This window comes from Onychomys torridus, chromosome 11 (assembly GCF_903995425.1).
Source record: "Onychomys torridus chromosome 11, mOncTor1.1, whole genome shotgun sequence".
In the NCBI taxonomy this organism is placed as follows: Eukaryota; Metazoa; Chordata; class Mammalia; order Rodentia; family Cricetidae; genus Onychomys; species Onychomys torridus.
The window spans coordinates 73,936,767-73,962,093 of record NC_050453.1 but is presented as its reverse complement, the minus strand read 5'-3'; the positions used below and the strand labels follow the sequence as shown (position 1 = coordinate 73,962,093).

The window sequence follows — 25,327 nt, the reverse complement described above, 5'->3', positions numbered from 1 at the left end:
TCCCAAACAATCTCCTTGGAGTGAGAGATGGGTTGCACTCGGCACTCAGATGGAAATGTCTGTGTGCACTCCAGCGGCTTTTATTGCTTTCTAGCCCCCCCCCCCCCCAGGAATTTATAAACCCAGTTCCGATGAATACTAAAAATGACTTGTAGCTGGAAGATTCTCACACACTGCGCTGAGGCTACTAGGATGCATGAGTAAATAAATCCTTGTTCAAAGCTCACTGAAGTTTCCAGAAAACATTCTCTGCATCAGCTGAGCCTCTGCTGCTATTTCGTTCAGAGAGTTCAGTATTGAGAAGGATATTAAATCTTTAGAGGTAGTTTCACAGGCAATTCCCCACATGGGGGGCAATCGCCACAGATACAGACATGGGAAATTGTTTGCATGTGATTAGAGCTCCATAAATATTAAATGAATAAATGACAGAGAGTAGAATACCTGGTGAGTCTGAAAACACCTACTTAAATCAGGAATGAGGATTTTTGCGTTACGATGGGAATAACAGGAAACTCTCCCATACCATTACAATTGTGGGAGAAGAGTGAGATTTGTAAAAAAAATGCTATTGAGTGAAGGATCGTGGATCTTAAATCCTGGTACCAAGGAGGGCTGATTCAGTTACAGGATGAGGAAGGAAGAGTGGTGGGTGGAAAGGGTGGTGGGGTGTTACTGGGCACTTCAGAACTGGACTGTATCATTTTGAAAACCTTTTTAATTTTGAACTATTTTAAATATAGAAATTATAAACAATAACACAATAAACACTCATGTTCACCATCTGAGTTTATTAAATGCTAACATTTTCATGGCATTCTTATCTATATAGGTAAAACTGCCATCTATCTATATATATATCTATTATCTATCTACCACCTATTTATAAGCTATGCTATATAGATATCATCTACCCATCTATTGATATATTTTTCCCCTTTCTCCCTTTCTGCCCTTCCTTCTCATCTATATATATTTATTTTGAGGATTTTGAGACAGGATCTTACTCTGTATCTCAGGCTTGCCTGAAACTCACTATGTAGCCCAGGCTGCCCTCAAATTCATGATCCTTCTGCCTCAGACTCCTGAACGATGAGATTATAGGCTGTGCCTCCACGCTCATTTTTATTATGTATTTTTGTTATGTACTGCCAAAATACACCTCTAGCTGCCTAAGGTTCTTTGTTTGGTTTTATTTTTTGTTTTTTGAAGACAAGGTTTCTCTGTGTAGCCCTGGCTATCCTGGAACTTGCTTTGAAGACCAGGCTGGCTTCAAACCCAGAGTTCTGCCTGCCTTTTCCTGAGTGCCCAGCTTCTTCCTAAGATTCTTAGTTGAGGATTGATGGGTTAAATAAAAACATGCCAATACAATGGAATATTCTGCAGTTTTAGAAAAGCCATTCATTAAGATAATCTTCATTGGGCTGGGGAGGTTGTCGTACAAGTGTGGGGTCTATTCTTTATGTTCTCAGAACCCACATAACAGCCAGGTAGCTACCTGTGATCCTAGTACTGGGAAGCTGGAGACAGGATACTTGGGCTGAGCTGGCCAGACCAGCTGAAACAGGCAAACAGCAAGAGACCTGCTTCAGTAAATAAGGTGGAGAACTATCTAGGAAGATGCCTGATGCTATGCACCACATGTATGCACATATGCATGCCCACACACATGCAAACATGAATATAAGTATGCATGCTTCATGCACACACATACACAGAGACAATGTTTATTTAGTTTGTAAATTTTCAATTAGGAGATGAGGTCAAATATGTAACAGAATTCCAATTTTGTTAAAATATAGACATGCAAAGTTTTTAAATGAAATGTGACATAACAATGGTTACTATCTTTGGGTGGAATGATTAGTGTATTTGTCTTTTTATACTTTTTTCTATTTCTACAGTCTCTTCAAAATTACTTTGTATTTTTGAAAATATTATTTTTTCCATAGCAAATAGAAAAGTGTGTGTGTGTGTGTGTGTGTGTGTGTGTGTGTGTGTGTGTGTGTTTGATTATGTAAAGTGCTAGCAGTGAGGGTGACATTTAGGTTTCCATGTACAATGAAAAGGAATACCAGGGTGATACAGGAAGAGAGATATTTCATTTGAGCTACCCCAGGGCAGGCCTGGGAAGTGTCCTATCTCCTCCTTCTGTAGAACAGGTCACTCTTTTGGTAGGATTTTTGGTAGGTTTCTACATCTTCTACCTACATCTAAAGTCACTGGCCTCTTGTAGTAGCCCCCCCAGCCCCGCCCCGAAACGATCCCTCTAGGTCCCCCACCAGCATGGTGTCTGCCTGCCCAAGGCTGTGCCGCTGTGTGTTGGCTGAGCAAAAAAAGCAGCAGTACTCACAGTGTAGACAGGGAAGAGCTGCGGGTCGTTCAGGTCCCACATGTTGATGTGGGAGCCAATCTGGACTCCAGGAAATCCTAGCTCTCTCACACAACGCTCCATCTCCTCGACGGCCAGCTCTGGGGCTTGCATAGGCAATGTCCCCAAACCCACAAACCTCCGAGGGTATCTGGCAACGGTGGCAGCTAGGTCATTGTTTAAAAACTGGCACAGTTCCAAAGTATCCTTAGGTTTGGCCTGGTGAGAACAGAGAAGGTTCCGTGCCAGTCAAAATTGACTTTATTAGATGTTCATTCTCAACAACATTGCCTCTTAGATGAAAATATCCACCCGTCTTAACAATCTTATGCTTTAGGAAGAAGAGGCATGGACTGAGAAAAGAGAACTGTGTGGATGCTTCTGGTCAATTAGAAGAATGGAGGCCAGAAGCTGTGGCTGACCTTGATGGGCTAACTACTGGGCTGCTCCAGCTTAGACATGGAATGATGATCGGCCACTACCAGCAGCAGAAAGACCTTGAAGGCCTTCCCAGTGTCTGAAGCTGCCGACAAGTCTTCTTCTGTCTTGGCTCCTTGAAGGCTACTAGGCCTGCTTCCATACTGGTCCTGTTTCATCTGTCCTCCCAACCCTTCCAGTGGGCTCTGACCCTAAGGCAACGGCTTGATTTCCCTTCCCCCTGAACTCCCCCTTCAGTAGGCTCAGTGATTCCCCTATTTCCAGCTTCTACAGTACGGGGGTTACAGACTCAAATGTGGCCATGCCTAGTTTTTTAAAACGGGTTCTGGAATCAGAACTCAGGTCCTCAGGCTTGAGCAGCCAATGATCTTACACACTGAGCCCATACCCACTTCTCTATGCGGGTTCTGGGGAATGAACCCAGGATCTTGTTGCAGAACAAACACTTTATCTCTCCAAACCCACATAGAGGTTTCAAGATGTTTTCTTTTACATGTAATCAGAAGCATAGAGACCTGAGTCACGCCTGCTGGATCTGTGCATACAGAGGGGAAAGTATGGAGAACGGGTGGTGTTTGCATTGTTCCTAACTCACACTTGGACCACAGCAACTACCAGGCTAGCGAGTTCTTAGCTCTGTACGCAAAGTTCCCTGCACGGTCTCAAATCAGTCAATAAACTCTTAGTGCTTGAGAACTGTTGACTTGTGGAAAGGGATCTAGGGCTCCCCGTCTGTACATTTCCTCAGGAGGCATAATATAGTTGGCCATTGTTATTCTGTTTAAAATTCTTACCTCAGAGGGCACCGGCTTCTCAGCAGTTCCCCAAGGCATGGCAGGGGTTAGTCTGAGAGATGAGCTCTAGCGGGGACTCATTCTACAACCGAACTGTGTGGTGAATCTAGAATTGGGTCTGACAGCCACTGTGGGCTCCTGTTCTGAAGCGAGCACTAGGCTAACAAGGCAGCTTGGGGAGAACATGCTACTGGCCTATAAAGGAACCGCTGGAGTAGGGATGTGGCTCAGTAGGCAGAGTGCCTGCCCAGCATGTAAGAAGCCCTGGGCTCCAACCCCAGCACTGTATAAACTGTGCGTGGTGGAGCCTACCTGGATCCTAGCACTTGGGAGATGGGGGTAGGGGAGATCAGAAGTTCAAGGTTATCCTCAGCTACAAAGCAAGGCTGAAGCCATCCTGGGGCGAGTTTGTCTCAAAAACAAACATCCAAACAAAGAGGAGGACAGTTAGGGGAGGGGCTTGAGGGACCAATTGCAAGGTTTAAGTTGTCCGTCACCTTCTGGGGAGCTGGACATGAGCCTTCACCACCAGGGAGATGGTTTGAGGTTTCACACTCACCCAGTAGCTAAACATGACAGGAACCGTGGAGAGAGCCTGCACTGTTACTCCTAGGACACAAAGAAAGACGAATCTGTGAGAAGAAGAGCCTTTCCCTGGCGAGGAGGCCGGCAGACTCCACTCCATCCCGCCTCTGGCCCTCACCTCTCCTCCCGCAGACATGCTCTTTCTCTCCCTCACCCCCAGCTCTACGGAGAGGGAAGGTTGGACAAAATTGGATCATTCAAGAAGAATGACCCCACTCTATTTGCCAAGGATTTCTTCTACCCTCCTTGGGACAAAACTTTGTTTAAGCAAGGCATTCTTCCACCATTTAAAGAAAAATAGCTTACGTTAATTATACAGTAATGCACTTCATTAGGACACTTTCATATGTGTATATGATGTACTTTGATCACAGTCCCTCATTGTCACTCTTCCTGGTTCCTCCCATTCCCGTTCATCCTTTCCTTTCGTCTTCCCAGCTAACTTTCCTTCTACTTTCTTGTCATTTTTTTCTGGTCTCCATCTTTTTTTTTCTTCTTCTAGAGCTTTCCATTGTAAGTCATACATGACAAGTATATCTCTCAAGTCCCCTTAATTCAGCTCCTAAATTAGCCTGGCTAGTTTCATGCAGTCCGCAGAGCTCGGTTCCACAGTCTCCAACTCAGGAATCTGAAAATCTGTGATTTGAAGAGAGCCTACCTCGGGGGGTGGGGGGGTGGGGGGTAGGGTGGGGGAGTGGAGGTGGGGGGGGGGGGGGTCAGGGGTCATTGCAGGAACTAAATGAGTTAATGTGTGTCAGAGGCTCAGAACTGTGTGTAGGGGCAAAGGCAAGGCTTACTGAAAGTTTGTCATGACTGTTGTTGCCTCAAGGACAGTAACTGAGATAAACATACAAAAAATAACAAAAGCCAAAGGAGAAGTGTGCACTTTTGCTGACTCCTGGGAGCCAAGTCTGAGTGTCACTGTCTTCCTCTTGAGAAGGTGGGTCCTTGCTCTGTCTTCACATTTACAGTGAAAGCTTGTTCTTTGCCATGTAGGAATCATGTTCTTCTCCAAGCCGCACCCCTACACAACCCCTGTGTATGCTGAGAACCAGGGCCACGCAGGTGTCCTGCAGAGTGGCCCACTGAGTTGCCTCCAACTTTCCACAAAGCTGGATTGGAATGTTACTTGGGAACGTGTTTAAACAGTGACTATAAAAATAGCCCTCGGACAAAAGTGCATGCCACCAGATTCCAAACTTCCAGATAGCCCTATTCATTTGGTGCTGCCAGAGTGACTACTTTTTTGTGGACTTTGAAATGAAATACAATTCTTCTTGGGCACGGGGGTATAAGCTTGTTATTCTAGTGCCTCTGAAAGAGGACACAGGAGGAATAAGATTTCAAGGCCACCTTGGTTACATATAGTGAGTTCAAGGCCAGCCTTGGCTGTACATGAGACTGTGTCTCAAAAATCTGAAGTAATGGGGCCAGAGAGGTGGCTCAGTGGTCAAAGGGCACTGACTGCTCCTCCAGAGGACTTGGGTTCAAATCCCAGCACCCGCATCACAGCTCACAATTGTCTGTATCTTCAGAGAGGACCTGACACTAATGCATGTAAAATAATAATAATAATAGTAATAATAAATGTGATTAAAAATAAAAAAAATCTGAAGTAAGCAGTGGGCCTGCACAAGTCTGGTGCTGTCAACAGCCAATTACAGACTGACTCATTACAGCGGGGCTCACAGGCGTGTACCCACCTTGCTGAACTACTGGGATATACTGATAGATTCTGGGGGAGGGATAGTTATCATCTGCAATTGAGTAGCCAATTAGTGAGCCCACCAGACTCCAGTGCATAGTTCTAAACCTTCTGGTCACACAGAGGATCCTGGTTAAAAAACAGGGGCTCACAAGCACAACAAGAGGACATGAACGTGACTCGAAGGGAGGAAGGGAGTTGACAGAAGATGATAAAAGAGAGCATGTGCACGTATGTGCTTTCTAAAATTTTTCTAAATTTATTTGTGCCTGTGTGTGTGTGTGTGTGTGTGTGTGTGTGTGTGTGTGTGTGTGTATGTGCGTGTATGAACCATTTGTGCCACAGCTTGCATGTGGCAGTCAGAGGACAACATTATGTATCAGTTTTCACCTTCTTCTCTGTCCCTTGCCACTGGCTGTCCATGAGATTTCAGAGTCAGTCCCAGGAGCTTAGGGATTGCAGTGCCCCGGGCCAACTGGCCTGTGAGCTTCCGGGGTCCTCCTGTCTCTGCCTCCCATCTCACTACAGGGGTGCTGAGATTATAGACACCTCCACTACTGCATCTGGCTTTACGTGGCTTCTGTGGATCTGCACAGTGGTGTGGCCAGTGCTTTACCCACTGAGCTGTTTGCTAGACCAGAAGTAAAAAGCATTTTAAGTAATAACATGCACTGTTACCATTTTGGTAGTATACCACTTTGTTTTGTAAACTGATTTAAAGCTTTCAAATCCATGCTCTAAAAGCATTGGCTTGCAACGGGCCTCCTTCCTCTGCTGAAGCTGAAACAGCGTGGCTGGCAGGGAAATGGGAATAGAAGTTGCCATCCCACAAATCATATCAAGAGATTATCAACTTTAAGGGCGGGTGCTGCTTTACAGCAGACGGAAACATTGAGAGCATTTCACATTGTAAGTACCTTTCTGGTCCATTTCTCTGATACGAGCTTCCGGGTCCCAGCAGTTCTGTTGGATCACTCTGAAGACCTTCCCGTCTTTCATCATCCTTGCTTCTCCCTGAGTCAGAAAAACCACATCAGCAAAGGCAACCTGCTTGGATAAATCCTGTGTTCTTGAGTGTGACCATCCAGGTGGCTGTCTGTGGAGGTCAGCCTCGGGTGGTTTTCCTCTGGGGCTGTTCACCATGGCTTCTCTCACTGGCCTGGAACTCACGAAGTAGGGTAGGCTGGCCAGTCAGAGGGCTTCAGGGACCCACCTGCCTCTACCTTCTCAGTGCTGAGATTACAAGCATACATCACCATGTCTGTCTGTTAACACGGGTGCTGGAGAATAGAACTTGGTTTCTCGTGCTTGCTGCGAGAGACCTTTACTGATAGAGCCATTCCTCAACCTGGATTAATCCTTTTGTGAATGTTTTGGAACATGTTTCTTCTCCATATAGTTTTAGGGAATTTTTTTCCTTAATCAGTGTTGAGATAAAAATTCAATTGCTTAATGGAGCTCAGCTTTTCTGTCTCTTGCCTTTCAGGCTTGGTATTGAAGGGTTGTTCTGTGTAGGTACCAGCAGCTTGAACACAGAGACAAGCATCTATGTGACTGAAGATGGCCCGATCCATCCTCTTGCTGATCTGAACCATTGGTTGTGAGACCCAGGAGGGCGACTTGTGTCTAGAAAATGTTATATCTCTGACACAATAAGGCTGGGAAAGACCTTTGAGATGGAGCATAATCTGGCTCTCTGGGGAAGCAATAGATGGGCAGTGAAAGTAAGTAAGTCTATGTAACAACACAGGGTCAGCTGATTCAACATCTTCATCATCTGACTTCTCCTAACCAATCCACTGTTGTAGAATGTTATTTTAAGATGTGGTACATTTGTTTATGCTGTGGAACATTTGTCTAATGATGCAATGATCTGTTGCATTCTTTTACGTTGCATTTGCTTAACTCTGTGAAGCTGTGTTGTCTGTCTAAAACACATGATTCTTCTAATAAAGCACTGAATGGCCAATAACTAGGCAGGAGAAAGGATCGGTGGGGCTGGCAGGAGAGAGAATAAATGGGGAGAGAGATCTAGGAGTGAGTGAAGGAGGAGGACTCTAGGGGCCAGCCATCCAGCCACCCAGCAAGCTCTAGAGTAAGAAGTAAAGAAAAGTATACAGAAATAGAGAAAGGTCAAAGTCCAGAGGCAAAAGATAGAAAGAATAATTTAAGAAAAGTTGGCAAGAAACAGGCTAAGCTAAGGCTAGGCATTCATAAAAAATAATAAGCTTCTGTGAGTTTTATTTGGGACTAGGTGGCAGCTCCCCCCCCCCCCAAGTAAAAATAGTAAAACAACCAGCTACAACCCACTAACTTGCTCAGCCCTAATGTGCTGTAATAACCTTTGTAGAGGGCCAAGTCACTTCCCTGGGGCAGAGCAGTAAGTGCTCAAGTTGGTTCCAGGGTGAATATAACAAAATTTTAAAAAAGTTTTAATGAGTTTTTTTGTAGTGGCGTTTCAATTCTGGTTTCTATTTCATAATGTTGCTGTTTGAAGTCACCACTACTTTTCTGGCTATTTCCAAGAAACCGACAGGCTACTTCCTTGCCTACTACAAGGTCAAGGCAAGCGGGGAAGAGTTGAGTTTCTTGGATGCCCAGTCTACAATAAGCTAAGCTAGGGATACCTTCCCTGGGTCGCCCTTAGGTATGTGCAGGGAGAAACTCACCTTGCCCTGATGTTGGAGCTGCACCCAGCCTCCATAGCCGAACCTCTGCAGGGAGGAGAAGTGTGGTTAGACTTAATCAGTGAAGAAGACGGGTCTGCGGCCAAGGTGCATCCTCCAGACCCAGGATCCCAAACTCTGTCCTATCAGACACCATATTTCTGTGTGTTCCCTACTTCACACCTGCTCAATATTTTCATTAAATCAATTTGCCTTTAAACTGATGTATTTATAAAGAAAGAAGAACTCTGTATTGGGGCTAGGGATGTAGCCCGGTTAGTAGGGAGCTTCCTTAGCATGCTCAAAACCCTAGGTTCCATCCTCAGCACCAAATAAATTGGGCATGGTGGCTCACATCTCTAATCCCGGCACTGAGGAGGTGGAGGTCTGACAATCTGGAGTTCAAGGTCATTCCTCCCTACATAGGGAGTTTGAGACCAGTTTGGGCTACATGAGAATCTGTCTCAAAAAATTGGAAGAGAGGTAGAGGAGGAGGCTAGTTTAGTTGTTGTTCGAGAGTTTTATTATAGTTTTATTGTTTTTTCCCCCTTGAACTCCTGGCTGAATCCATCATCCTGTCTCAGTCTCCTGAGTATTTGGGATTACAGGTTTGTGCTACCTTGTCCAACTCTTAGGTGATATTTTAACTTACTGGGGACTTTATGCCTTCATCATGTGTTCAATAGAACTCCTGAGGAGGCGGGGCAGTGATGGAGCACGTCTTCGGATCTCTGTGAGTTCAAGGCCAGCCTGGTCCAGAGTGAGATCCAGGACAGGCTTCAAATCTACACAGAGAAACTCTGTCTCAAACCCCCCCCCCCCACAAAAAAAAAAAAAAACCAACCAACCAAACAAACAAAAACCAACCAACCAACCAACCAACCAACCAAACAAACAAACCCAAAACAAACGAAAAACTAAAACCAAAACAAACCCTCCAACAGAGATCTATTTCTTAGAATAGTAGTTTAAGAATCAAGTTACAGGATGAGGAGGTAGTTCAGCTAGTAAATGAAGGCAGAGGACCCGAGTTTGAGCCTGTTTGCTCATGTGAAAAAGCTGCGTGCTGTGGCACACATTTGGAATCCCAGCAGACCAGCCTGGAGCAGCTTTCACCGTGGACTTCACCATATCACTGTTGCCAAGTTACCTACCTCATTATAGATCAACCCAAAGCATTTCCCCCCATGACTTCTTGAACCAAGATTCTCCATAACAGTGGACAGTAAGCCCTGACTCCCGAGGAACCACTTTACTCTGTTCCTATGAATCTGGTGTCTTTCCACCTCATGTTATCTGTTAAAAAAAATGTATGTGTGTGTTTATGTGGGTGCACATGTGTGCAGAGGTGTGTGGGTAGATGGAGGCTGGGGAAACCTTAGCTGTTGCTTCTCAGGGACCATCCACCTGGATTTTTGAGACAGAATTTCTGTTAAATAATGAGCCTCAAGGATCTACCTATCTCTTACCCCCCAGTTTAGGGATTAAAGGACTGCTTTTTTGTTTTGTTTTGTTTTAGACAGGGTTTCTCTGTGTAGCCCTGGCTGTCCTAGAACTTGCTCTGTAGATCCACCTGTCTGGCTAAAGGATTGCTTTTTAATGTGGGTTATAAAGAGCAAATTCAAGCCTTCCTGCTTCTAAGGCAAGTGTTTTACTAACTGAGTCATCCATCCCCTAAACCATGCAAATTTTCTTTAAGAATCCTGACCCTAGCCAGATGGTGGTGACACAGGCTCCCAGCACTCAGGAGGCAGAGGCAGGCAGATCTCTGAGTTCGAGGCCAGCTTGGTATACAGAGTGAATTCCATGACAGCCAGGGCTTCACAGAGAAACCCTGTCTTAGAAGGGGGAAAAAGGAAGAAAGAAAAGAAAAGAAATCCCGACTCTATCCCTGTTTGAAATCACCATAGCAAGTAAAAACAAAAGATCTGTGAAATACTAGTTCTTTATAACTATTAGTTAATCATCATCCCAGATGTGCTGACTCTGCCCTTTTCTTCCTTCATTGCGCAAGGTGGTGAAAGTTGTGGGGGTGTGTCTATTAATATTTAAGGAGAAAAGGCAGGTTTGAAAAGCAATGATATAATTTCTTCCAAAGATACTTAAGATTCCCAAACAAAATAGCGCTAACTTATTATTTTCATTATTCAGTTGGAAAGTTTGGAGAAACTGTGAGAAAAGGTCAGAGACAGGGGTTTTAAAATAGGTTCCCTACTAAAAAACAATTGGAGTCAAACACCTTTCTGCTATCGTTAATGCTACTTTAACACTGGCTCTAGAGGGCTGAAGATGTGGTTTAGTACGTAGAGTGCTTGCCTAGCATCCACAGAGACCTGGGTTCCATCCCCAGCACTGCATAAACCAGGCATGGTGGTATACACTTATGGTCCCAGAACTCTGGAGGTGAAGGCAGGAGAACTGGAAGTTCAAGGTTATCCTCAGCTACATAGCAAGTTCAAGGCCAGCCTAGACTATATGAGATACTGTTTCAAAAACCAAACCAAAACAAAACCAGACCCAACTCATTCTACTCCTATAATGTAGGCCAGAAATAAAGAAATAAAGAGAAAGACTCTAGCCCACATAGATATTTCTCCCTTTACCTCATTCTCACCCTTCAGGGAAACACGGCTTTGGAGTCTAATTATGCCAACACTGGCTGACCATCACTCCCAGGGAAATGTCTACTGTGTTAAAGATCTGGGTGCTTCATCTGTGGGCTGGGATCCCACGAGGAAGTTCCCTCTGTGGGTTAATCTGAATGGGAGAAGTGGGGGAGGGACTTGGTGTCAAGGAGGACACAGAGGAACAGAGGAAGTAGTGATATGTTGGGGGCCAGACTTCTCCATTGGATGGGGTTAGATTGCTCTGGGGGAACCCACCAAGCTCTGGGTTCATTTCTGAATATCAAGTGCTCCGCCTGTCAAGCTGGGTTAATAGTGTAGATGATAACTATGTATGTTGTGACTTTGTATAAATCATCTCCCTCTCTTTTTGTGTATTTGTGTGTGTGCTCATGTGTGAACATATGTGTGTGCAGGGGCATGTGCATATGTAGAGAATTGTTCCTCCTCAGGTTCCATCCACTTTATATTTTGAGGCAGGGTCTCTCTCCCATTGGTTTGGGGTTCACCCATTAGGCTAAGCTGACTGGTCAACAAACCCCAGGGGTCAGTCTGTTTCTACATTCTTGGTGCTGGATGATTAGTACACGTCACCACCCCTGGCTTTTTACATAGGCTCTGGGGACTGAACTCAGGTCCTCAACAGAGGTAACGCCTCAGCATTGTTTTTTGTTTTTGTTTTTGTTTTTCATTTCCAAAGGTACAAGGTTTTAGGACTGTTATTGTTGCTCTTATTCTTATGAAGGGTCTGCTTATCTGACTGCAGCATGGGACTAAAGACTCTCCTCTTTCCGTGGAGTAGGTGAGAGGAGGGGAGGGAGTAGAAAAAGCCACCAAGACTTCTGCTTGGAAGTGCACTATGTTTGCTGCTTAGGAAGTTACCGGGACATACATCTATGTACCCTCAAATTCTTTATCTCCCCTTTTCCCAAGCAGTTTAAACAATGCCTTTAGGGTCCAGATGGTGGGGCACCTGGAAACTGTCAGCTCTATGTGTCCAGTTCTCTGCTTCACATGGAGATAGGCTGTGGAGGGTTGGCGGGGGGCAGGAAAGGGAAGTGAGAATATGGCAACCCACTATGGAAAGCTTTCTCCTCCCTGCAAAGAGCAGGCTCTGTTCTAGGCTCCTCTGGTTGTCCAAGATGGAGAGTAGGAGGGTCTTAATTCTTAGGACTTAGCTGGAAACAGCCTTCTGTGCTCAGATGGAGGATTTTCTTGGGATCTAGTGAGATGATCATTCTTTCTAAGGATGCCAGTGTATGTGTTACCCAGAAACAGTGGACATTGGCTTAAATTATTGGGAGGGAGTTGTGAAGACTGGCTATAAGCTCAGATCCTACTGTCAGGATGCAAGTAGAGGTTGGGGTGGTCATACACTCTGCAACGCAGCACTTAGGAAGCTGAGGCAGGGGAATCATGTGTCAGATCCTAACCCAGGCTACAAAAGGAGACCCTGTCTGGGGAGAGTGGGGAAGGTGGGGGTGGGGAAGAACGGATGAAACATTGCTTTCTTTGTGCGGTGTGCCTCTGTGTGGCTGGAACTGAAAACTCCTCTCTGATTTATCCTGTCCTCATCCCTTGGGACACTCTGACACAATGCCACCCACCAGAGGCATCTAAACACAGACATTTATGTTCTGGTTCCTGCTGAGCCTTACACCAAGAAAAAAGTGTAGAGCTTCCTCCGGACTGTTTTATGAGAATTGCCCAGTTCCTCAAGGTTTAATTGCTTCCTGAGCCCCACCTCTGGGTACTCTTGCTTGCAAGGGAGGGTTTCAATATATGAATTTTGAGAGGAGATAACATTTAAACCACAGAACTTCCTAAGCCCTTTCGGGATTCCCATCTAGATAAGGAGGTAGAGACCCTTGGAGCTTGGGACCCTCCTGGTGCGACATTCTCTTGGTGGATGATGAGTCATGCTGGCCAATCTCTCGAGGAGAATAGAGGTGGGAAAGGTCCTTTAGGACCCACCCTTTAAACTGTGGGTCATGATCCTATCTGGTGGTCTCTTAATGGGTGTTAGGAAAATTTCAGCAACAGCAAAGCATGCAATTCAAACTCAGATGCGTAATGAATCTGAGGTGGTTCTGGCAGTCTGCGCCCCTGTTGCATTGTGTAACTTCCCTGGAGGCTTGGTTCTGAACATACAACCCATGCACTTTGCACTGTGCAGGCTGTCACACTGTGCAACGCCAATGAACAACCCCCTGACACACCTCCGCTGAGACTCGAGAGCATGGTATGCAATAAATTTCAGTGAGTGACTGCTGTACGTATAGTTTCCAGCTCTCAGAGAAACATAATGGATTCATTATGGAAAGCAAAGACTTCCACTATTTCCTTGCTGTCATTCCTCAGCTCGTAAGTGTCCTGTTGGTATATTTTTGGATTGTACTGTGTTCGAGTACTTGTTTTAAACATTGCTATCCCGGCGCTGGGAATGTAGCTCAGTCTGTAGAGTGCTTGCCTTGCATGTCTGAAGTCCTGGTTCCTTCCCCAGCACCATATAAACAGGCATGGTGGCTTTTGCTTCTAATCCCAGCAGTCAAGAGGCAACAGCAGGAGGGTCAGGAGTTCAAGGTCATCCCTGGTCATGGAGAGAGGCCAGCATGGGCTATATGAGGCCCTGTCTCAAACAAACAAACAAACAAACAAACAACAACAACAACAAAAAACCAGTCAAACAAACAAACAAAACATTTGCTATGTGATTTGATGGCTTGAAATTCCTAAAATGGCTTCAGGAATTTTGGCTTGGGATTAGGAAGAATTCCCAATGATTTGTGGGATGGCCCTAAAGATATCCCACCGTTCTATACTGTGTATTTATGCAATGAAGCATTCTCAGCACTGACAGGTATAGAAACAAAACACCCATCAATTCTGAAAAGCACTAAAGATGTTTTATGTCCTGTGGTGTCCAATGTTCAGCCAAGGTTTATTTCTTCGTGTAAAAACAAACACATTTATCTCATGAGTATGAAAATTTGCTTTTTATCCTTAATACATATTTAAGAATTGCTTTAAAGTAAATTTCAGTCCATGTTTGATTTGCATACCTATTTTATATACTAGTATATGTCAGATGGTATAAAAATTTCTTGGTAGAAAGGAGTCCTAAGTGGGGAACACTTGAGAAGCTTCAGAGCAGAGCTCACCATGGGAGCTCTGAGCATTTCATGTGGCTTTTTGTCTGTACTTTATGAGGTTCAAACAAAAAGGAAATCTGTAACTTTGGAGTTAATACTCCTTGCTTCACTAGATCTAGGGCTGTCATGAATTTGTGTGTGTGTGTGTGTGTGTGTGTGTGTGTGTGTGTGTGTGTGTGTGCTTGCATGCGCCTGTCTGTCTGTGTCTTTGTGTTTTCCTAAAACTGTCAGGTTAGGGAGTATGCTACAATTCACACATCATTTATTCAACATAGTGTTGCTCAGATGATTCCTCATAAGCCAGGGCTTGAAAACAGTATTGGAAGAAGAAAGACATTGCCAGTAGCTTCCATAGGACTCTTGGTGGCTGGGACACTCCTCTCATAAAATCATTAACATCCTGAAGTGTTGTTTACACTTTTCTAAGGTGTACCCAGGACAAGAAGTTCCCAAGCAGACAAGCTCCACTCTCTGTTTCCATTGGCCACAATGGGATAGGCTTTCAGACAGTTCAGTACTATCCCCACATTTCAATCTGTTATTTCTACCTCCCACATCACTTACCAATGGACAAAAAAAATGCTTGAGATCAAAAGTTTTTTTTTTTTTTTTTTCCCTCTGAGACAGGTTCTCATATAAACCAAGATGGCCTTAAACTCTCTGTGTAATGGAGGATGACCTTGAACATCTGACTCTCCTGCCTCCACCTCCTGAGTGCTGGGACCCAGTTTAATACAATACTGGAGACTGAACCCAGGGCCTCATACATGCTACCAGAGTACTCCATCACCCGAGCTACACACTAAGCCTGAGGTTAGCATTTTCATATGAGATAATAGTGAGAAGAAAATTTGCCTGCACAATGAACCACTTTTTAATTAGAGTTTGTGTCAAGTCATTTTTTTCCACTTTAAATGAAATAAAGATTGAACATTATCAGTAACGTGAAAGTACTCCAGAAGAGGAAAGTAAAACCAGGTTCTGTCCTAAATTAACTTCCAGGTAGTTACAAGTTTCCTCTGTGTTTCCCCTTTCTTTTTCAGAACCTCTCTCTCCCTCCGTCTCTTCCTCCTTTCCTCCCTGCCTCCTTTCCTTCCTTCCTGGTCTGGAATACACTCTGTAATTGTCTTCTTCAGCCTACTGACACCAACTTTACAAGTGGTTAAGTGGGCTGAAGAGATAACTCAGGTTAAGAGTGTGTGTTGCTCTTCCAGAGGACCTGAGTTCTATTCCCAGCATCCTGTAACTCCAGCTACAGGGCAATCTGATGTCTCTGACCACACACACACACACACACACACACACACACACACACACACACACACGATGAGTCTTTAAGGGAAGTTTCCATTCTTAGGGACACCCAGAGAATGCTTCCTCCCCAACACTTCTCCTGGAATCCAGGGCTTCCCACATGCTAGACAAACACTCCATCACTGAGCCATGCCCACAGGTCCACCCTGCCTTTTTTTCTTTTTACAGAGAACACTCTTTAGAGAAACCCAATGTACAAAAATTCCATGTCACAGACTCTGGGGATTTCTAAGATACCTGCTTCCCAGGTCTCCCTAACAGGGTTCACAGCTTAAAGATCAGGCAGGAAAGGTTTCAGACAGAGCTCTGAAATAGACTGAAAAGACATTTCACAAAGCTATCTCCTGGTGCTTCTAGAGCCTATTTTAAACATTTTGGAAACCGACCACATTCTCTTTTTTTAAATGGTCTTTTAGTTGCAACTGTGACTTTCGATCTTGTAGTTGGCAGGTGTCGTTCCAATAGCTGAACACACTATTTAAGAGGCGACAAAGTTGCTTAACTTAAATCATCCAGGGATTTGAAAGGATGTGTCACGTGAGAAGGAAAGAAAGGCTCCAGGAAGCCCTTTATTTCTTTGAGCCATTGCTCTGTCGAAATGAATGTGAAAGTCATCTTTAGACAGCAGGAAATTATAGTTACCAAGTCACTTCAAACTCACTCCCCCAGAGCGAAGAAGAATGACATTCATCTCCAAAGAAGAGGGAGGCCTATAAATAGAGCTGGTGAGAGACTCTGGAAAAGGTCCAGAAAGAATCACACACATTAGTTATCATTACCTTTTGTAGATCGGGCCATTCCTTTGGTAGAATATGGGTGTGGATGTCAATTTTCATCTCCACAGGATCAGAGGAGACACGTGTATGTACAAAAAGGGAAATCTGATGTCAAGAGATCATCATGCGAGGCAGAGTTCATTGACTTCCTCCGTCCCTTTATGTCTACCTTCAGGTACCAGTCAGAAGGCCTGGCCAGCCCAGGTTTGGCCCATGCCAAGTGCCCTATTAAAGATTCTGTTTATCCCCTTGGCTTTGGTTCAGTACTCTTAGTAACCAGGACTCAGCACAAAATTTAAAAAAAAAAAAAGGCAACAAGAAAACAGGAATGTACTCAACTTCTGGGGCCAAAAGGACAGCATGTTGCCTTGACTCAACAGTAGCTCAGAACTTGACTAATTTGGAAATGAGGATGTAACTCAATTGGCTGAAGGTTTGCCTAACATGGGTTCTATTCACGGCACTACTTAAACCAGACATGATGGTGCACGCTTATAATCATGGCACCTAGGAAATAGAGGCAGTCAGATCAGAAGTTCAAGGTCACCCTTGGCCTTATAGTAAGTTCAAGGCTGATCTAGTAAATATGAAACCCTGCCTCCAGGAAAAAAATTGACTAATTTTGTACTTTAATATTTAAATTTTATCAAGATATATTCTGTTAAAAATCAACTAGCATGTATTTAGAATAAAATAATTCAGGGGAGTTTTAAAGAAAAATGATATATTCCCTGATTCATCTCTTCTTATATTTGGTTTTATTATCCAGAAATAACTCATGTTAATGGTTTTTGGTTTTTTTTTTTAACCCAGTTAGCTATTTCCATGTTTTCAAATCATATTTAAAAACTGCTTGTTAGAGCAAGGCAGTGGTGGCACACACCTTTGATCCCAGCACTCAGGAGGCAGAGACAGGTGGATCTCTGTGAGTTTGAGGCCAGCCTGGTCTACCGAGCGAGTTCTAGGACAGCCAGGGCTACACAGAGAAACCTGTCTCATAAAAGCAGTTTTTGAAAGAAAGAAAGGAAGAAAGAAAGAAAGAAAGAAAGAAACTAAGAAAGAAAGAAGGAAAGAAAGAAACTAAGAAAGAAAGAAAGGAAGGAAGGGAGAGAGGAAGGAAGAAAGGAAGAAAAAAGCTGTCTTGTTCACAAAAATTTAACATAAACTAGTAGGGGAAGTTTTTTTAAAAATTATTTTAAGTGTGTAAGTGTTTTGTCTACATGTATGTCTGTGTGCCCCATGCATGACTGATGCCCTCAGAGATCAGAAGAGAGCATTGAAACTGGAGCTATGGATGGTCATGAGGGCATTGGATCCCCTGAAACTAGAATTCCAGATGGTTGTGGGCCACAATGTGCCTGCTAGAAACTGAACCCAGGTCCTCTGGAAGAGCAGCCAGAGCTCTTAACCACTGAGCCGACTCTCCATTCCCTAAAGTTTCATCTTTACTTGAATTATCTTTATGGTTACATTTTGTTCTTTGCCTCGGGTTTTCTACTGGTCGTTCACTTCTCTTTTCACTCACTCAGACCGGCAGGTATTTCGTAGGCACTGCTGTGTGCTCTGCTGAAGAAATGGTAGGGGAAGTTTCATCTTGCAGAAAGTGTCTAAAGTGTTTACCATTCAGGTTATATTTTTGCCTTCATGAACTTTTCAGTTCATTCATTCACTCATTTGTGCATGCATTCAACAAACACCTTTGGAGACTTCCTATCTGCTGAAGATGTAAGTTTGAATGAGATAAGATGATGTACTTCCTACAATAATAGATCACTGTATACAGCCTTGTGTAGGGATAGGAACCAATCAGCATTCCAGTTGAGGTGGGTTGTATGGGCCAGGAGAGTGTCCACTGGAGCATAAAGTGGGACTTACAGTCATGTCACCAAGGGGAGCCTGGAATAAACCTCATCTTGGAAAGGAAAATGTTCAAAGGACCCTAGGGGCTCTGACAGAATTTTACATCTACTCCAGGGATGTTCCCTTCTGCACAATCTCTTCAGTACAGAAACGGAGTATGCACAAAGCCTTCTGGCTGTAATTCACCTGATTATGGATGAATTATAAAAGCATATTAGTGATTGATGCTCAGCGTGGGAGGGAACAGGGGAAATTTCAATGCTCTTGCCTTTCCTTGCTCCGTGAGACCCATTTTCATATTGCTTGGGCTGTCCTCCAAGTCCCTTTGTAGGATTGCCTCGGACTCTTGACCTTCCCGCCTTCACACCTAGAGGGGACATTACAGGTGTATAGCACCATGTGTAGCTTTCTTTCTTTCTTTCTTTCTTTTTTTCTTAGACAAAAGTTTTTATTGGAAAAAAAGTGGGTGGGTGGGATGGAAAACATGAAAACAGCACTAGTTTGGAGTACTTCACATTCTCCCTTTCAAGTTGCTTTTTAAGCCTGCTGTAGTACCTGAGGCAGAATGGATTATATTTGAATATCATATATATGCTAGTCTATTCTTCTAATAGAAAGGTAGTTCTTCTATTTTCAATATTAAATATATTCAAACAGCCTCAAATAATGGTCAGGTAGCTTTCTAGCACATTTTCTTTTTCTTTTCTTTTTATTATGAGATTTTTCTATTCATTTTACATATCAACCATGGATTCTCCCTGTCCTCCTACCTCCTAGCCTTCCCCCCAACCCATTCCCCATTCCCACCTCCTCCAAGGCAAGGTCTCCTCTGGGGAGTCAGCAGAGCCTGGTACATTCAGTTGAGGCAGGTCCAATCACCTCCTCCTTGCACCAAGGCTGAGCAAAGTGTCTCAGCATAGGCCCTAGGTTCCAAAACACCAGCTCATGCACTAAGGACAGGTCCCATTCTTACTGCCTGAGGGCCTCCTAAACAGTTCAAACTAAACAACTGTCTCACTTATCCAGAGGTCCTAGTCCAGTTCCATGGGGGTTCCTCAGCTATTTGTCCACAGATCATATGTTTCCACTAGTTTGGCTAGCTGTCTCTGTAATTTTTCCAATCATGGTCTCAATATCTCTTGCTCATATGATCCCTCCTCTCTCTCATTGACTGGACTCCTGGAACTCCACCCGGGGCTTGGCCGTGGATCTCTGCATCTGCTTCCATCCGTCCCTGGATGAAGGTTCTATCATGACAGTTAGGGTGTTTGGCCATCTGATCATCACCAGAGTAGGTCAGCTTAGGCACTCTCTCGACCATTGCCAGTAGTCTATAGTGGAGTCATCTTTGTAGATTCCTGGGGACCTCTCAAGGACTCTGCTTCTTCATATTCCCATGGTATCTTCATTTATCATGGTATCTCTTTCCTTATTCTCCCATTCTGTTCCTGATCCAGCTAGGACCTTCTGCTCCCCTAAGTTCGCTTTCCCCTGACCCTTGCCATCCATTATCCCCCCCCCACCTCCAGTTTGCCCATGTAGATCTCATCCATTTCTCCATCGCTGGATGATCTCTGTGTCTTTCCTAGGGTCTTCTTTACTAGCTAGCCTCCCTGGAGTTGTGAGTTGCAGTCTGGTTATTCTTTGCTTTACATCTAGTATCCACTTATGAGTGAGTACATACCATGTTTGTCTTTCTGAGTCTGGGTCACCTCACTCAGGATGATATTTTCTAGTTCCATCCATTTGTCTGCAAACCTCATGATGTCATTGTTTTTCTCTGCTGAGTAGTACTCTGTTGCGTATATGTACCACATTTTCTTTATCCATTCTTCAGTTGAAGGGCATCTAGGCTGTTTCCAGGTTCTGACTATTACAAATAGTGCTGCTATGGACATATTGAGCATTCCTTGGGTATATGCCCAAGAGTGGTACAGCTGGGTCTTGAGGGAGATTGATTCCCAATTTTCTGAGAAAGCGCCATACTGATTTCCAAAGTGGCTGTACTAGTTTGCATTCCCACCAACAGTGGTCTGGTGTATTCCAGGCTGTCCTTGAACTCCTAGGCCTCCTCTTTCCTCCTTTTTAGAGTTGGCCTGTACTACCAGACCCAACTGCATAGTTTGGATAGAGTTCAGGGCCTCTGCACACTAAGCCACACCATGGCCTCTCCCTCCCCCATTCTCCTTATTCAGACCCCATTGCATCCCACCACCATGTCCCTTTTGTCCATTCTTACAGTCAGGACCTTGTCTCTCTTCAAGATTCTTTCATTGCTGCTGCTGGTCACTGGCTGCAGTGGTGGCTCCCTGTGGTTTGTCCCAGAGACTGTCTGGACCCAGCACAATCTCTTTAAAACACAACATGATCACATGCCTTTTGGCATAATGCTGTTTATGGTTTCTCACTGCTAGGTCCATGAGAAGCCCAGAGCCGCTAGTGTCCATTGAAACCCACAATAAACAAGCACCACTAGCTCAGTCTCTGCCTCTCTTGTCTCTGTGTGCTGCCTACTGTGCCCTGGTCCCCAGCCACAGCCCACATTTCATGCTTCCTCAAACAGAATTCTGGCACCTTTCTGTCTCTATTTACAGCTTCCTTGGTGTCTGATGTCTGCAACAAAGGTCTTTGCTCTCCTTTCTAACTCCAACCACGACTCAGTATTTAGCTTAAGCATCATGTCTTCTGATCACTCCTGTCTCCCAGTGATGAAATGGACCACCCATACACATCCTCATCCTCCACCCATACACATCCTCATCCTTCACCCATACACATCCTCATCCTCCACCCATACACATCCTCATCCTTCACCCATACACATCCTCATCCTCCATCCATACATCACCCCATCCTCCACCCATACATCACCTCATCCTCCACCCATACATCACCCCATCCTCCACCCATACATCACCTCATCCTCTACCCTATATCACCCCACCCTCCACCCATACATCACCTCATCCTCCACCCATACATCACCCCATCCTCCACCCATATACATCCTCATCCTCCATCCATACATCACCCCATCCTCCACCCATACACATCCTCATCCTCCACCCATACATCACCCCATCCTCCACCCATACATCACCCCATCCTCCACCCATACATCACCCCATCCTCCACCCATACATCACCTCATCCTCCACCCATACATCACCCCATCCTCCACCCATGTATCACCCCATCCTCCACCCATACATCACCCCATCCTCCACCCATACATCACCCCATCCTCCATCCATATATCACCTCATCCTCCACCCATACATCATCCCATCCTCCATCCATATATCACCTCATCCTCCACCCATACATCATCCCATCCTCCACCCATACATATCCTCATCCTCCACCCATACATCACCCCATCCTCCACCCATACATCACCCCATCCTCCATCCATACACACCCTCATCCTCCACCCATACACATCCTCATCCTCCACCCATACACATCCCCATCCTCCACCCATACATCACCCCATCCTCCACCCATACATCACCCCATTCCACCCAAACACCTCCCCACCCTCTATCCAAACACCTCCCCACCCTCTATCCATACACCACCCCATCCTCTATCCATATACCACCCCATTCTCCACCCACCTTGCCTATGCCCAGACTCATGAGTAGAAAGGATCCCCTAGAAGTGTGAACAAGTTCTAGTTTATCTTCAAAGACAGCAGAACTCCTTCCTGCTGCTTCCCCTCCACCATGAGCACCTTGGCTTAGGCACCCAGAGACTATCTTTTTCCCTTTTTAGCAATGGCAGGTGTGTTGTTTCACAGACTGGCTGACTTTTAGGCATGTCTGTGGGAGATGGTTGCTAACTGAGGTGGAGAAATCCAGTTCACTGCAGGCAGCACCATTCACTGTGTTTGGGTCCCAGACTGTTTAAGAGTAGAAAAGGTGAATTGATCGTATAACAATTGGGGCTCAGTCCAATTAAAGAGGCAAGTTATAATGGAAAGCAGAGAGAGGAGTTTTACTCAGTGTGGTCACAATGTGAAGAGGGGCAGAGAGGTTCATTGACCCTTCCAAACTCCACCTTCTGGGATCCTAACAGGGGGTTAGGTTTAGGGCAACATGGATGCATAATTAAGAAGTCCTGGTCAATCAAGGTGTGGTCCCTCTCATTTGACCCATCTTTATCTGGTTTCCAGTCTCCTCTGCCATGAGGTCTAACAAGTTGGAATTGTGTGAAATCTCTTCCTGGCAGGTAAGTTCACTCTCTGGCGGGCACTAGGCTTCAGCCTTTTTCTTTCTCCTTAGTGTGAGATTGCTGGAGAACTTCCAGTTTGTTGGGGTGCCTTGTTTCAATATTCTAATACCCAAAAGAAGGGCACAAGTGGTGCCCTTTAGAACAGTGGTTGTCAACCCATGGGTCCCAACCCCTTTGGGTGTGTGTGTGTCCAATGGCCTTTTCACAGGAGTCCCATATCACATGTCCTGTATATCAGATACTTACATTACAATTCATAACAGTAGCAAAATTACAGTTATGAAGCAGCAATGATGATGGTATGGTTGGGGGTCACCATGAGGAACTGTATTAAAGGGTCGCAGCATCAGGAAGGTTGAGAACCACTTGTTCAGAATGTCTTTATTTCTGCCAGGCTGGTGACAAGTCTTCCTCTTTGGAGACCACCTGATTCAGTCTTCTGCTCTTAAATTTGTTGACGTTCAGAAACTGCTGAGCCAATAACTTTTTGAGTAAACACCACAGGAACGGGGGCCATATTTGTCTGTGCTTTTATGTGCTGCCTCGTCAAGGTCATGACGCTCAGACCTTACACCAGACACTACTCTGCCCTTTTCTGCTGATGTAGTTTTGAACTGTAGGAACACTTAAATCAATGGAGTTCCAGCAAACTAATCTATTATTCACAATGGGAATGAGCTTCATGCTGGGAGCTGGTTGAGACTTTGTTTAAAAAAAATAGCAACAGACTGATTTTCTCTCCTCCTACCACTTGTCTATCTGCCTGTCATGTCCTTTATTGATGGAAATATGTTCCAAAAATATGTTAGGCAACTTTGTTATTGTGCAAACACCATTGAGTGAGTGTACCTACACAAACTCAAATAGTATAGAGCAAGTAAAAGACTTGGTACCACAGATAAGATATGAAGCTGCTGTCACTACAGCATCATTTTGTTGTTGTTGTTGTTGTTGTGTATGTGAGAGAGGGGGGCTGCTGTCACTACAGCAGCATCATTTTGTTGTTGTTGTGTGTATATATGAGAGAGAGGGTGTGTGTGTGTGTGTGTGTGTGTGTGTGTGTGTGTGTGAGTGAGAGAGAGAGTGTGTGTGTGTGTGAGTGAGAGAGAGAGAGAGAGAGAGTGTGTGTGTGTGTGTGTGTGTGTGTGTGAGAGAGAGAGAGAGAGAGAGAGAGAGAGAGAGAGAGAGAGAGAGAGATCTAATTGGTAACTTGACATAACTTAGAATCATCTGGAAAGAGTCTCAGTGATGGATTATAGATTAGGTTGACCTGTAGGCATGTCTGTGGGGGATTGTCTTGATTGCTGATTGGGCAGAGATGTCCAGTCCACTGCTGACAGCACCGTTCCCTGTGTTTGGATCTGGACTGCGTAAGTGTAGAGGTGAAGTGGTAAGTAAGAATACCTGCATTGCTGTCTCTATGTAGACCAGGCTGGCCTTGAACTCACAGAGATCTGCCTGCCTCTGCCTCCTGAATGCTGGGATTAAATCACCACCTCCTGGCCTCTACCCCGTTTTTTGAAAGAGTCTCTGACTGAACCTGCAGCCCATTGATTTGGCGAGGCTGGTTGGCCAGTGAACCCCAAAGATCTTCCTGTCTCCACTTCCCCAGCCTGGGATTACAAGTGTGTGTTACTGCACCTGGCTCTTATGTGGTGTAGGGGATCCAGACCCAGGTTCTCACACCTGTGCAGCAAGCATTTTACTCACTGGGCCATCTTCCCAGCCCCTTTGTGAACACATGACCGTACTTCAATCGTTTGAGTGTCTATAAAACATGTTTAGGAAGACTTTGCACTGTTTCACATTGCTAGTGTTCCCAGAAGTCACCATTGCCCTGTCATGCTTGGCCATTAAACACATAGATGATGTCACACAGCTGTTTAGTCGCATTCCCATCTGATCCTCAAACCCACAGGAGATGCAGCTTTCCTATTTGCCTCAACAACTGAGTCAGTAACCCTACAGCCCTGTGCATTCTACTCCAGGTATTTCCTGAACTACAGAGACTCTGTCCAGGACCTCCTCCCATTCCATTAGTTTTGCTGGATCAGTTACCTAATAAGAGTTGGCACTGGACTGGAGAGACGGCTCAATGAGTAAAGTCATTGTGTATAAGTATGAGTGAGGACCTGAATTTGATATCTAGCGCTTAAATGAAAACAGCTGGTGTATACTTGTAATCCCAGCACTGGGGAGGCAGAGACAAGTGGGTTCCTGGGGCCAGATGGCCAGGGAACCTAGCTTTCTTGGTGATTTCAATGCATTCGATGCCTGAGACATGACACTGGATGTTGTCCTCAGGCTTCTGTGCTTATGTGCATAAACACACATGCACGGGTGCAGGGACTTGGGTGGGTTCAGGAACCACCCCTTACTAGGACTGAGGAAACATGTTCTTTTACTTCAACTCAAATATAGAGTGCCAGCCCCAAAGCTAGCACATTTGAATTCTATTCATCTGTTTCCCCACTATGGCTTTGGATCAGGCATCATCAGTTTCTCTGTCGAAATCTCTTCATTCACTATTTTTGGAGTTGATGACTAATTCAGAAATGAACAGTAGGCATCCACAGAGTTGGAGACAATGTGCCAGGCACTCAGGATATCAGTGTAGTGTGCCAGGCATTCATAATTTCCATGCTGGAGCTGTCAATCTTTGCCCCACTTTGTAACACTGTAAGGTGGAGAGGCAGAAACAAACACGTGTGAAATCCAGCACCTGGGGTGGAAAGGACGAATTCCATACTAAGAACCCTGAGGACAGAAAACAATTCTCTTTCTAAAGGGTTAAGGCTAGATTTGG

The 25,327-nt window shown here is 44.8% G+C and overlaps 1 protein-coding gene across 1 annotated transcript in view; it reads right to left on the bottom strand.

Annotated features, from left to right (window-relative positions):
• Positions 1-25,327, bottom strand: part of Acmsd (aminocarboxymuconate semialdehyde decarboxylase) — a 66,751-nt gene that overhangs the window by 19,984 nt on the left and 21,440 nt on the right. The window contains exons 2-5 of the mRNA XM_036201867.1: positions 8,563-8,607; positions 6,811-6,907; positions 4,163-4,212; positions 2,354-2,590 (exon numbers count right to left, since the gene is read on the bottom strand). Coding sequence (XP_036057760.1) covers positions 2,354-2,590; positions 4,163-4,212; positions 6,811-6,907; positions 8,563-8,607 — 429 coding nt within the window. The remainder of the gene's footprint in view (positions 1-2,353; positions 2,591-4,162; positions 4,213-6,810; positions 6,908-8,562; positions 8,608-25,327) is intronic.